Source organism: Thermobia domestica, chromosome 1 (genome assembly GCF_964235325.1).
Source record: "Thermobia domestica chromosome 1, izTheDome1.hap1.1, whole genome shotgun sequence".
NCBI classification, from domain to species: Eukaryota; Metazoa; Arthropoda; class Insecta; order Zygentoma; family Lepismatidae; genus Thermobia; species Thermobia domestica.
Window position 1 is genome coordinate 301,403,446 of NC_137454.1, and position 13,419 is coordinate 301,416,864.

General features: G+C 35.9%; 1 protein-coding gene across 6 annotated transcripts in view; it reads left to right on the top strand.

Annotated features, from left to right (window-relative positions):
• Cyp4c3 (Cytochrome P450 4c3) overlaps positions 1–13,419 on the top strand; it is a 156,185-nt gene that overhangs the window by 31,357 nt on the left and 111,409 nt on the right. For 2 of the 6 annotated variants that reach the window (XM_081727012.1, XM_081727021.1), the window contains exon 2: positions 4,943–5,058. The exons of the other annotated variants lie outside the window; for them this stretch is intronic. In XM_081727012.1, the coding sequence (XP_081583138.1) occupies positions 4,943–5,058 (116 nt within the window). The remainder of the gene's footprint in view (positions 1–4,942; positions 5,059–13,419) is intronic. 6 annotated transcript variants of the gene reach the window in all.

Consider the following 13,419-nt stretch of genomic DNA (forward strand, 5'->3'; position numbering starts at 1 on the left):
AACTGCAGTTATCATATCGATTAATAGAATACACTGTTCGGAGTTCAAGAAACTGTTGAAGGTTATTGAAAGACAAATATACTTTTTTATAGTACTAAGGGCAAGAACTATGGGCGATTAAAAGACAATTATAAACGCTAAAAAAAATCGTTTTCTTTCTTTAAAGACATCATAAATAAGAGAAACATCTCTCTTTGCTCTTTTTTTTAACAGAAATTATCTTTCCGTCAGCACATAAGTGTTCTTCTGGGCAAAAAATATTTAGTATCAAACAGAGCAATATCTACAGTGATCTTCCCTAAGACCTTTTTCATACATAAACTATCTGCCACCTCCTACTACAGTGATCTCTTTCGAAAAAAAAGGTAAGAATCAAAGATCTTCTAAGGAGGCGATAGATATTTTCCCCTCCTCATCCAGCATACTGGATTTTTGAACTTTCGGCAAGTGGCGGGAAGAACGTTACCAAATTGCAATTTTACATTTAAAAAAAAAAAAACGTAGATATAGTATGTTGGCATTGGCTTTAACTATTTACAACCTCAAGTTTCTTTCTTTCCTCTCCTTTTCTTCTTTTCTTTCTTTAAATATATATATATATATAAAAAAAATTACGAAATTCTTGGCTTTAAAACCTCTTTGGAAGAATAAAATAACTTTTGAATTGCTTTTATTAAACTATTTTATAAAGTCTGAAGCAACTAACAAGTCTCAGCTTATGTGCTTTATAGTCCTATTTCAAGAAATAGTTTGAAAGAACCAGTTCTACTTTTATTTCAATCGGTGTTTTCATATCATGTAATGTTTATTTTCCTAGATTGAAAATACTTCATTATTTTAATAAGTGGGGTACTGATAAATTTATCCTATGAGGAAATTCTGGTGACATGTAGAAGACAAAAACTTGGGAGGGCGGCACTCAGAACTCAGACTATGATAGGTATATCATGAGTTTGCAATTTTTGATAGTTCCTGCAGAAGTTCCCAACTTCATTCTTTCCCTATGCATATTATGGCTAGGTTGGACGTTGACATTGTGGACTTCAAAAAAAAAAAAAAAAATGTTTTACACATTGCATAACAGGAAAAAAATCAACTGAAACTATATGTAATGTTTCAAGAATTTTCCAATAAAGAATGAAAGGTAACTCTTATTATAAACTTTCAAAAAATACAAATAATAGCTTAAATTATTTTTGTCACTCAAAAAACTTGGGGTGGCCTAGCGCCCCCGGCCTCGGGTTAGATCTGCCACTACTGGTAACGACTGTATCTCAAACTTTCAGTAATGGAAACTCCTTCTTAGCGACTGCTGTTTCTTTGAAAAAATGGGTGGAGATTAATAAACAATAAAATTATCATGAGTGACACAAGTAGTACAGAAATGATTTTGGGTATCCACTTCCATAATTGGTTCAAAAAACGTATATTAGTTTACGACTACCGGTCAGCCACAAAAATCTAAACTAATTTACTTAATTGATACGAGTCATTAACTGTGCGTTACCAACGGCATAGACTTTCCAAAATTTATGTGAGTGCATATCAATGGCGGGACGTGTTAGCCTATATTTTTTCAGAGAAGGCTTGATATATATATGATAGATTTATTTTTAGTTAAAATATTTTATGAACACTGTCATAAAGGGCTGTGCTGTGATAAAGTAAAATATACCGGTACTATAAAGGTAAGTTGGGGCTGTCCTAGTTCAGTTGGTAACACGGCTGACTTAAACGCAAGAGAAAAACAAATTCAAACATGGGTACAAACTAAAAATCTTGTGGATGCGCCTCACCCACAAGATTATTTATGTGGGTGCCGGAGTCCCGGAGCACCCACGTAGTCGGCGCGCATGTGGGTTATCCATATTTCTAGTGCACTATATTATTTATCCCTCCAACTGACAAAGTATCAATTTTCTTAGTTATTTTGTTTCCATGATTGCGTGTGTTAATCAACATAACACATTTAACGAAAAAGATAATATACAACCAGTGGCGGATCCAAAAAAAGGTCCATTTAGATCAGATAGGGAAATTCTTCATCCCCTCTTTAGACTTCCTAAAATTAAAAATATTAACTTTTGGCAATTTTCCTGTGGGTTAGTTTCGGAAAGCTACAATCATGCCAAATTTAATCAATGTAGCCCTACAGGAAGTGCTGAATAGTCAGCTCATGTAGTTTCAGACCCCTACATATATATATTAATTATTTTATCTTATAATTTATTCTTTTACGTGGGCATGGATTAATACATGTAAACAATTTTTGTGTATAGGAAACAACCATGATAATGAGAAGCAAAGCAGACATAAAGTAATGACAATATTAAAAAAAAAAAAAAAAAAAAAACTTCGACATAGGGCTACTACTGATTATTTAAGCTGGTAGCTTGTATCAAATGTGTTCATATCATATGGAGCTATCTTTTTTTAAGTGCTGAATCTGTAATGAAAACCGGAGAACTGGAATCACGCAGTCCATGAACAGCTTAATTTCACACAAATGTTCATTTCCTAACTCATATTGGTGTCAAATTCTACTCTGATCCAGCACCTTTTTCTATTTTTTTTTTAACATGTTAAATCAAACGCTACCTTTCTTTCGCCATTTTAGTATGAAACGAATATTTACTTTTGGGCCAATGATAGGAAATGATCAGTAAAAGACAGAAACGAGCTATTTTGAAATAGAAAAGAATATATATCATTGTCTTTCCTTTATGACATAGCCTATATTATTTTCCTACTTTTTATACGAGTATAGTGTTTCAAATCAATCTTTCTTTAAATGAGAAATTTCCAGGCAAAAACATTCTTGTCAGTCTTCCTTAATTCAGCATACACGCAGTCCAAATTTAGATCATGGTCATCATTTATATTTGGGAAGCAGAATCCGACAGTAGAATCTATCAAAACTAACTCCTGAATGTTTCACATTTTCAATAATCTTGTCATAATGTTTTATCCCTGACTATGTCGTTTCCTGAGGGAAACGGTGGCCTCTTTATCTCCGGCAGTCCTCAGCTCTCTCTAAACTCTGAAGACAAATGATCGGGCGAAATTCAGGATCTCTGAGTTGGAGTAGCCTGCAGCTAAGCTAAGAAGGTTATGATACCATGACTCCTGGGTCAGCCAAGGTTCTTCTATGTTTTCTTGCAAAGAAAAAGGTTTGTAACAGGGAACTGTCTCGCTTCTAATGTGTGTTTTCAAATATCTACCGCACCCTGGTGTGTAAAGATTTTACCAATGAGAACTCAGTACTTTCAAATGAGATAAACAAAAACTGTAGGAATGATAAAAAAAAATGGATCAAAAGATTGCGATCTTGGCCACAAAATTTTTGAACGGACCCTAAATCGAATTTTCATATTCCCTACGGAATAAGCATATTATACTCAGTTAAGTGATAGTTTGGGTTTGGCTACGCTATATGTAGTTCTCCAGATATAGGGTCTACAAAAAATTGATTGAAACATATTGGATCTTTTGATTTAAAAAAAATGTTTCTGTTCTTAAACGGTACTATGAGAAATCAGGAATCTAGAAAATTTCGAAATAAAGAAATTTTATTTCATTAGCTAATTTAGAAGTAAAGAAACGATTAAGATTAATTGTTAATTCCACCTACTCCTTTATACTAATTCGACACTGAAATTTACTGAATTCAAAAACCTGATTTACTATTCGAAAGAAAAAACGCGGGAAACTTTAAGACGCTTTTTCTCAGCTATTTCTTACTATTCTGCTCTCCTAATTTGTAGTATTAACACTTTAAATATGCACTACTACCTCGCGAAAGATGTCCCCGAAGTTCATTTACCAAAGTCTGCTTTCCCCTTGTAAGTTAAAATTTAAAAAAAAAAAAAAAAAAAAAATAAGATTTTAACATGGATGAAATTACAATGTGCGATAAGCGAATATATTATTATTATTACTATTTTTATTTTTTTATTTATTGTCATCTAGAAATTTACAAATTTTTCCACGTTTGACAGCTTTACAAAATTCTTGGTCTTTTGAGAACTCGCAAATACAACAGTTAAAGTGAAACAGATATTCTGCACATGCAAATTCATTTTCGTTCTGTATGTTGAATATCCAAGCTGGAAGCATTTGAAATGTTGTGTAACCGCAGAATGCTGCGCATATTATGGATCGAAATTGAAAGGAATGAAGACGCACTAAAGGAAGTTAATGAAGGACGAAGATCATGAAGATAATAGGTAAAAGAAGAAACAGCATGCTTGGCCATCTTATTCGGCACTCCGATTAGATCACTGTGCTGATAGAAGGAAAGGCAGAAGGAAAATCAGGAAGAGGAAGATGAAGGATAGAATATCTAGACGCAGTTACGAAGAAGAGACCTTATCAAAGTATAAAACAGCTCTCCCAAGTGAGAGAAAAGCTTTAAATGTAATGGGGCGTATAAGGGAATATATTTGCGTATACCCACTTAATATTTTTATAGACCGCCCGCGCCGTCTACTGGCCTAAAATTTACAAAAGACGAGCGTATATGGAGGTGGGTAAACGATATGTTTTGAAAAACAGTCGATCGTATGCCTACGAAAAGTTCTAGCATTACAACGTTTTTCTTTAGCATGATCTGTCAAAACTTTCTATGCATTCCAATTGATTTATCTTCTTCTGACTGTCTCCTAGGCATGACTTTACCTGCTTGCACTACTTGTTTGCTGATTACTTAATCTCTTTTGACTGAAGGTCCATTTCAAGTAGAAAGTAGAAATAGTAGATCTAGAAACTTGAATTACAGCATTCACTGCTTGAAACTATAGATGATTTGTTTTCAGTAGTTTGCTCGCTAGAAACCTGGGGAAACGTGGTTCTTTACTCTTTTTTGATTTTAATCGAGTATGTCTAGTTTCAGTTAGATCCAAACAACAGATTGTAGCGACGTAATTTCCGTATTCTTTTGTAGCTCTGTGGAATGTTTTCTGCACGGGCGTTCTTATCAACAATTACAAAGAAGGAATTCATAGGGGATGGTTTTATACAATTCCATGGATATTTCTTTGCAAGCCAAAAGTTATAGAGGTAGGTTTAAAGTTTAGTCAAAAGGAACAAAAGTTAACTAAATTACATTATTTGCGGTGTTCAAATACGATATCCCTTCCCTTTCTCACCGTTGATCTTAGATTCAACAAGCTATCATACTTATCCGGTGAATTCCTGTTATTTATTATATGACATACAGAGTAAGGCGATAATAAAATTGATACCTATGGTATGAATACTGGGAATTGGACGATGATTGCCTGTTTGTATCAGCATATTTAAATTGAAAGGCTATATCATATCTGGCACATTGAACAAATTTAAATTTTTTACCTGAAATTCAATATTCTTATTTTTCAAATACTATAATGTGCTCGTTTTGGATATTTGCATAATCCAACTCCATGGGTTTTACTATGCCATTTCCTTTTACAAGTAAAAAGAATTGATGAAATCCAGGGAAAAAATAGTGAAAAAACTCTTATCACTCTAGAATGTTCCGACATAGGGAGTTCACATATTTGGATATCCATAATTATTTAGTTTTGTAAGATTAGGGATATGAATAATCACTAGTTCCCCCATTAAATACGTATGAAACAAAATTACATACAGATTGCTGCAATTAATTTTGAAATTGCTGGCAATAGTTTCACTTTCTTCTGTCCCAAATAAGTTATTAATGGAGGGAATTTTCTTCTAAAAATATTGCTTGTAAGTGTGTGTGGGAATTTCCCCCAACTCATCCAAGGATTTTGCACCCTGCTCATAGTCATATTAAGATGTCTATTTTGAATCTTGATTGAAATTCTTTGAGCAAGCTTAGTAGGAATTATTAATTTAATTAGTAAACCCTGAGTAACATCGAGTGGGTTAAAGCTTTAAATTGACATAATTATAACAAGTAATTAATTTTTGACTTGAAATTGGTATTCTGAAACATATAAAATGAGACGTCAGCCTTGATAACATATACTGTGAAACAGAAAGAAAGAAAACTGATCGCAGCGGGGGAAAGGGGATGGGGAAAAGTTGCTTTCCTGAATTTTTGAAGGGTGTTTACTTCTTACAAGTACATGCCAAGACATACTAATCTGCTTACTCACTACTGTAGTAAGTATAATTATATTAAATACTGCATTAATAGCTTATTTACTGTAGTTTATAAAGATATGCGGCTTGTTGTTTATATAATGTCATTAGACGCAAACGTGGAACAAATATTTACTTCTGAACATTTGGAAATGTATATAGTGACATGTTAAATAATTGAACATATTCAAACATTGCGTTTAAATATAATTCTAAGCCGCTTTATTCTACATAGTGTTTTCCTCGTGTTGTATGATATCTTACCTTCCTTCAGATTTCGTATGATTTCCATTTAGTTAAGATTAGAGATACAAAAATATGTAATTTTATTTCTTTTTATCGCAACAGTCAGATCTCTTACCGGCGTACTTCTTGGAGGCCTTGGCCTCCACCAGGAGCTAAGATAAAGTAAATTCGATTATTTGTCACTGCAGAGTACGACCCTCAGGAAATAGTAGTCCTCTCATATTATAATTCCCCTCTTCCTCCCCTGGACAAAGTTTTCAGGAAGAAAGGTTGATAATAACAATATCCTCCTCAGACTGCCTGTTTTCTGCAGCCTGAGGAAATGAAGCGATAGTTCCTGATTTGTACAAGTGTTCCTTTTTTATTCTATTCAGGGGTGTCATTTAAAGGCGAGCAGAGGGTTGTGCCCCCCGAATCATCTGTAGAACTATTGGTTCTGTCCAAAACACAAAAATAGGACACTGATGAGGAAATGAAAAGAAGCAACAGCAAAAAGATAACAGAAATTAAATAATTAAGTATGAACTGGAGTGAAGAACTAGACGTAAGCAATGAGGAGGATTGAATTCTGAAGAAAATAAGAAAAAAGACACATGAAGAAAATGTGGAGCAAAAAAGATTGAAGAGCAGAGAAACTGCTAAGGAAGAGCCAAAAAATGAAATCAGATAAGTACATGTACACAGAAGCAAGTGAGCAAAAGTGAAAGAAGAAGAAAAGAAAAGAAAAAGAAATGAAATCTTTCAGTTTTACGTCCCAAGTTATGCCGGCTAGACTAAGGAGACGGTGATGATGAGAAATGAATGGGAGGAAACAGGAGAACCCAGGGAAAATCCAAGCACACGGTGTTTGTCCACTACAAAATTCACTAGGCGCCCCAGGGACCCTATTCGATCGAACCAGGGACCCCACGCACAGAGGTGAACTCTCTACCACTGAGCCACCGCAGCCCCGGGAAGCAACAGAAAATGAAAGGTTCTCTAGTATGTATGTAAGGGTAGAACTATAGTTCGCGTCATCCGAATTGGCGTATGGCGTCAGCCAATAAGCTCGCATTGCGCATTCCGCTGTTTCCAAACCTTCAGTGACGAATCTTATCATTCATAACTGTCTACAAATACAAACAAAATCAATTATGAATGATTAGATTCCTCCCTAAGGGTTTATTGGCTGACGTATTGGCTGACGCCATACGCCAATTCGGGTGACATGGAGTATAACCCTACATTTTCATAAAGGAAGAAGTCTAAGGAAGGAGCTGTTACGGTTCCGGAACGTAGTAAGAATTTCATGTTTTTATGTATTATAAGTCTGACTATGTGGAAATTATACAGTGTACTTACGAAGGAATACTACACTACCTTGAAATCTTGAAGCTAGAAAGAAGAAAACTTTAAAACTTGATTTTAGAATAATTTCACTTGAGTTTAGCGTCCCGCTGAACAGCGAGGCTATATGAGACGAGGACCTACAGTTCAACATGGGATCCGAACCACATGAATTCTCGCTAGGAATCGAACCCAGGTCTCCCACGCCAAAGGCGCGTACGCTAACCTCTTAGGCACGAGGGAGCTCAAAATTTTAAATCTAATTAGTTCTATATAATATATGACTTATAGCAGAAACCAGTGAAGTGGCCTTGTAATCCAGTTCTTCACTCGCCAACTGGATCGGTTCAAGCCTCTGTCGTGCTTCGGAACCCACATTAATATTATTCCCTGTCCTTCATAATCCTGGTGTTGTATAGACGAAATAAAAATTTAAAAACACTATGGTTTCGATCTTAAGTCAAATAAAATAAATAAATAAATAAATAAATAGAACACTGGATATAATTCACTGCTTTCACATTTGAGTTTAAATCGTCGTAGATCATCGTCAGAAGCGTAGTTTGGGGGTGGCAAATGGGGCGACTGTCCCAGGCTCCGCGTTCTGAGCATGGTTCGTCCAAGTACTAGGTACAAAAGCACATCGCAATTTTTACCAGTAATCAGGCCGCGTGGGGTCTGGCACTAGGCCCTGCGCGCACCTAACGCCGCCTCTGACCATCATCATAAGCAGTGGCGAAAGGTGATAGTTTTAAGAGGGTAGGCCCAATATAATAAAATAATAATAATAATAATAATAATAATAATAATAATAATAATAAGCAAATTATCGATAGACATAAACAGTGGCGTATTTAACGGGGGGATTCTGGGCTTAAGACCCCCCAAAATTATATTTAATATATTAAAGTAAATGAAATATCTTGCAAAATATTCACATTTCCAGGTACCAAGTTAGCCAAGACTCCCCCGAAACAAAATCGTAAATACGCCACTGGATATAAATATTTTACTACAGAAACACAAGAAGACAAATTCACACAAATTTCACGTAATTGTAGACCATCGACAGCACTTATTCAATCCGAGCTGATCTAATTCGCCATAATGAAATGAATTGTTTCAATTGGGCGTGGGAGGCGCCGTGGCTCAGTGGTAGAGCGTTCACCTCCGGTGCTTGGGGTCCCTGGTTCGATCCCAGGTCGCGCCGTGTGCACTCTGTGGTGGACAAACACCGTGCTCGTGGGTTTTCTCGGGGTTCTCCCGTTTCCTCTCACTTTCTTCATTCCATCATTTCACTCATTTCTCATTATCACCGTCTCCTTTAGCCTAACCGGCATAAATGTGGGACGTTAAACTTAAAAGGGCGTGATCGGGTGGGAACGATGGGCTATCGCATTATCTGTGCTTCACAAGAAATATATGCGTTTCGTCTACTTGTACTGAAACAAGCTCTGTTTGTAAAATTTCGTCTTTAATTATATTGTTCAAAACACAACACGCGTTCAATCAAGTCATATTGTATTTCACTTAATTCTCCTTTAAAACAGAATCAGACTTAAATATATATATTTTTTTCATACGCTGCTCTTTATGTCAACACCTCTGTTTGTTCCATTTTCAACACAGGTGTTGGTCTTCGTTCCTTAATAACACATTGATTTTCAAAAGACTACTGACATAAAGGATTCTTTAATAGGAATTATATTATGTTCATAATCTCCACTTACTGGAATTTTCTCTCATTCATTTTTGCAAATGTAAGAAAAAAAGTCACTTGCAGTATCTCAAAAACACACACTCTCTACTCAATTCTAATGAACTCAACAAGTCTGATTTCGTACAGGCTAGCGTCAACATAACGGAATAAAGGGGCATTAGTTTGCGATAATAGGCGTAGCAGCTTTAGAATTGCTTGTTTCAGCTTTTGCGTTGCATTAGAGTCCGCAAAAGTAATCAAAGTTGGTACGGAATGGGGCCCCACGTTGTCTTGCTCTTTATTTGTTTAACATATCGAATCGAAAACGAAGGTCTCGAGAGAAACGCTTTATGTAGAAATGAAAGTCGATAAGCGCTGAGACCGGTCTCTTTCGCAGGTTATTACCAACACGTTCTCTCGCGGGATTTTCTGAGTAGCTTGGCGGCAGCTCTACTGCCGCCTGAGACACTGCTCGGTGAGCCTCCCAGCAGTGGTGCTAATCACGATTTCTTTATCGAAAAATATTTTTTGTTCAACTTATAAAACTATCATACATTTTGTGTAAGTAAAATAAATTAATTATAAATTATAATTTCAGAAAGTAAATGGGTAGGCCGGGCCTCAGAGCCTCTTACGACCCTTCGCCACTGATCATAAGTATTCTGCGATTATTGACAGGTCACTTGCTGCAACTGAGGAACTTCCATGCTCCACGGTCTTCCGCTAACCTTTTCGTCCTCACGTACGATTTCTCTGTTTTGATATCTTCCTTTAATTGTAGTCTCCTTCGCCCCCTTTCTCTCTCTTTTCTGTCACCATACCTTCTAGCACGTCCCTCATAATACAGTTCCTTCTTATCCAATGTCAAAGCCAGTTTCTCTTCCTCTTCTTAATAATATGTAACATTGTTCTTTTCTTCCCTACCATTTCTAACACCCTCTCATTCCTTTTCTGCTCGATCCAACTAATTCGCTCCATTCTTCTCCACACCCACATTTCAAAAGCTTCCAGTCGTTTCTAATCATTTTTGCGTAATGTATCGTCGCGTCGTAGAAAATCAATAAAATTGGAGAGATGTAATCACAATTTAGGAACGTAAAATATCCCGTTTTATTTCCCTTATGATAGTGTTAAAACTGAGCACCTGTTCCTGAATCCTTTGATTTCAACAAAAATAATTTAACATACCGTGTATATTCACTAAACATATTTAGTTATACAACACACAGAATATGATTAAAGTGTATCTCAGATTAATCCAAATAAAATATTGCACCTCTTCACTTAATTTAATAGCGAAGTTGTTTTACTTCATCCTGAAGAATAGCTTGTTGGGAAACAGTGTTGGAACAAAGTGAAATTTTTCACACTACTCTTTGACCAATAAAATTTAAGCATTCTCCCTGGATTAGTCTTCAATCATAACTGACAGTCAAATAAATATGTTATTTGAAGTGTTTATATAAAACTGATGAGCTTGTTCTATTAATTAAACATCACGTGACAATGTTCTAGCGTAGTAGTTTGTTAGATAAAGAATCTAGATCATAATTCATGTCAATGACCGGTTATTATTGGACTTTCCATCCACACATTTGTGACTCGTTTTCAGTAGGGAAAGGAATTCTTAAAGAATAAATGTTTACAAAGAAATTAAGCCTAGATAATGTGTTTCAACTTATGGTTGAGGAAAGAAACAAAAGTGAACTTTAGCTGTTGAATATGATTATTCATTAGAGATAAGAGGTCTTTGAAAAGTGCTATAGTTCAACAGTTTTAATGACACTAAAACTGGTGTTAAGAAACGGAATAGACTTCCTTAGTTCATAATATAAATATTCTGCATGACATTTCTTTGATTTCAAGAGCAGAGAGAAAGAATGGCTGAAACAGAAAGAGAAAATTACATGTCCTGAAGCAATCATTTCCAATTAGCCATTGTCCGACGAACAAGCACGCCTTTAGCATTTAAATGAAATGAAAAATTAATATTTTTAGTTCAACGTCCCATGCTTATACCCTTTAGGCTGAAGGAGACGGACGATTAACTGTTAATGAAAGTGAATGACTGAAATTGAATTTTTGTGCTCTCACTCCGGGAATCGAACCCGGGACCCGTGCACCAAAGGCACACTTCTAGCCACTAAATCAGCGAGGATGACTTTTTTTTAAAAAAAAAATAAGAACACGTAACAGTACAGTACACCACGTGAAAGAGTTTGGTATATATGGCATGATATTTTCCCAATTAATATTGAAACCGCAAGTGGTATAAATCTATTACTACTTCCGGTTTTAATAGAAAGATTAGGGTGGGAATGAAACTTATTCTTGAGATGCTTAATTGCAGAAAACATATTCTCGTTATACCTATTACTGTTTTTACTCTATAGCAGTGGTCGCGAAACTTATGAATTTTCCGAGCTACTGTGAGCTACCAACCAAAAATAACAACCAACTTAATTCGTGCTTGGAGGCACCTCGGCAACTTTTCTGTCGCCGTTGCCGCAGTGAGTGGACTCCAACAAAACTCAATACAAGGCAACAAGAGTTGCTCGACTAAAAGTTGCCAGTGGGCGGTAGCTCTTAGCCAACCATAGCGTTAACGTGATCTACCGAACTCGCGATCGACGGTTCGGAAAAGATTGATTTCTATCTCTTTCGGTTTGAATATTTTCTTCACCAATAAACTTGATCCCTAACTTTTGATCCTCTCACTCTGGTGAAAATCAATGGTGATCGATGGTGATTGAGATGATTTTGTCTCCCGGGCGAAAGAACATACACACGGTCAGACAGGATAAATATAAAAAGTGAATTTTTTAACCTGAGACTGCAAAATATCTGGAGACGTAAGCGTCGAACGAAAGAGAAAGACCGATATAAAAAGTTAATATCTTGGAGGAGGAAGTATGAGGTGGATCAAAAAGTTATGCCTCGTGTGACATAAAAAAAAGCATGTATTAATGAACATATAACAGCAAAAATTATTACAGATCATAGCCAGAACTGTGCTCGACAGAAAACTACCGAACAACTTAGTCACTATGGTGGTTAACACCTTTCCGTCATCGTCAAAGCCAGCCATCAAAACCGTTTTGGAAAAATTCAGGAGTTTGCTTCTTGACACCTGATTTTAAAGCTGTTTTAACTTAATCCAAGTCATTAAATCTATGACTTTGTGATATCCCAAGTCAGCAAGTATTACTGGAGCAGAGCCAAACGAGAATGTTGTTACCAGCTAGAGGAATTTAACAAACCCGATAGAGAAGCTTGACACCTACGATTCCATGACTCTGTTGCGGATGAAAACAATACCTACTCAAAGAGCAATGTTACCGGTTTGCTAGACGGTAAAATACCAATCTGCTGTGGTTGCGGCGAGAAAATACGTAACACATATGTTGGAGGCTTGTAAGCAGTGTGGTATGGCCCTTGTTTATATTGTTAACTTGTCGCTTTGACACTAAACGTAAAGGTAGTATGGCGCTTCTGGGTTTTGTGTTTTCTTTTTCTTTTCTTTTTTAGTAAATATTTAATTTATATATGTACTATATAATGAAATCAAATTCCATATTAACAGAAACAGTGGCAGGATCTTGTTCCAGCGAATGTGAATGTAATTTTGTAATGGATAGAAAATCTGTTTTAAAAAATCTTTCAGATCCTGTTCTTTCGCGGAACTGTATTTAGAAATAAAAGTATGTCTACACCTAGAAAAACCCGACTTTCAATGACACCGTGATAGATCAATTCTCACAGGAAATATATCTACGTCTGGAATTACAATACAGTAGTATACAGTTGAGAGGTAAGGTTGCACGCAGTTATTAATTTATGGTTATTAGCAGGCAAGTACTTAGGAATTTACTTCGTGAAGGTCCAAATTCAATATGACGATAAATTATGGTAAAATTAACTCGAAAAATAGACTAAAATTACATAAAAGTCGGGATTTCGGGGGTCCAGACCCCCAGGACCCACCCGCTGCGTACCTCCCTGGTTATTACGTGGGTCGTTCAATATACTGTGTAAGC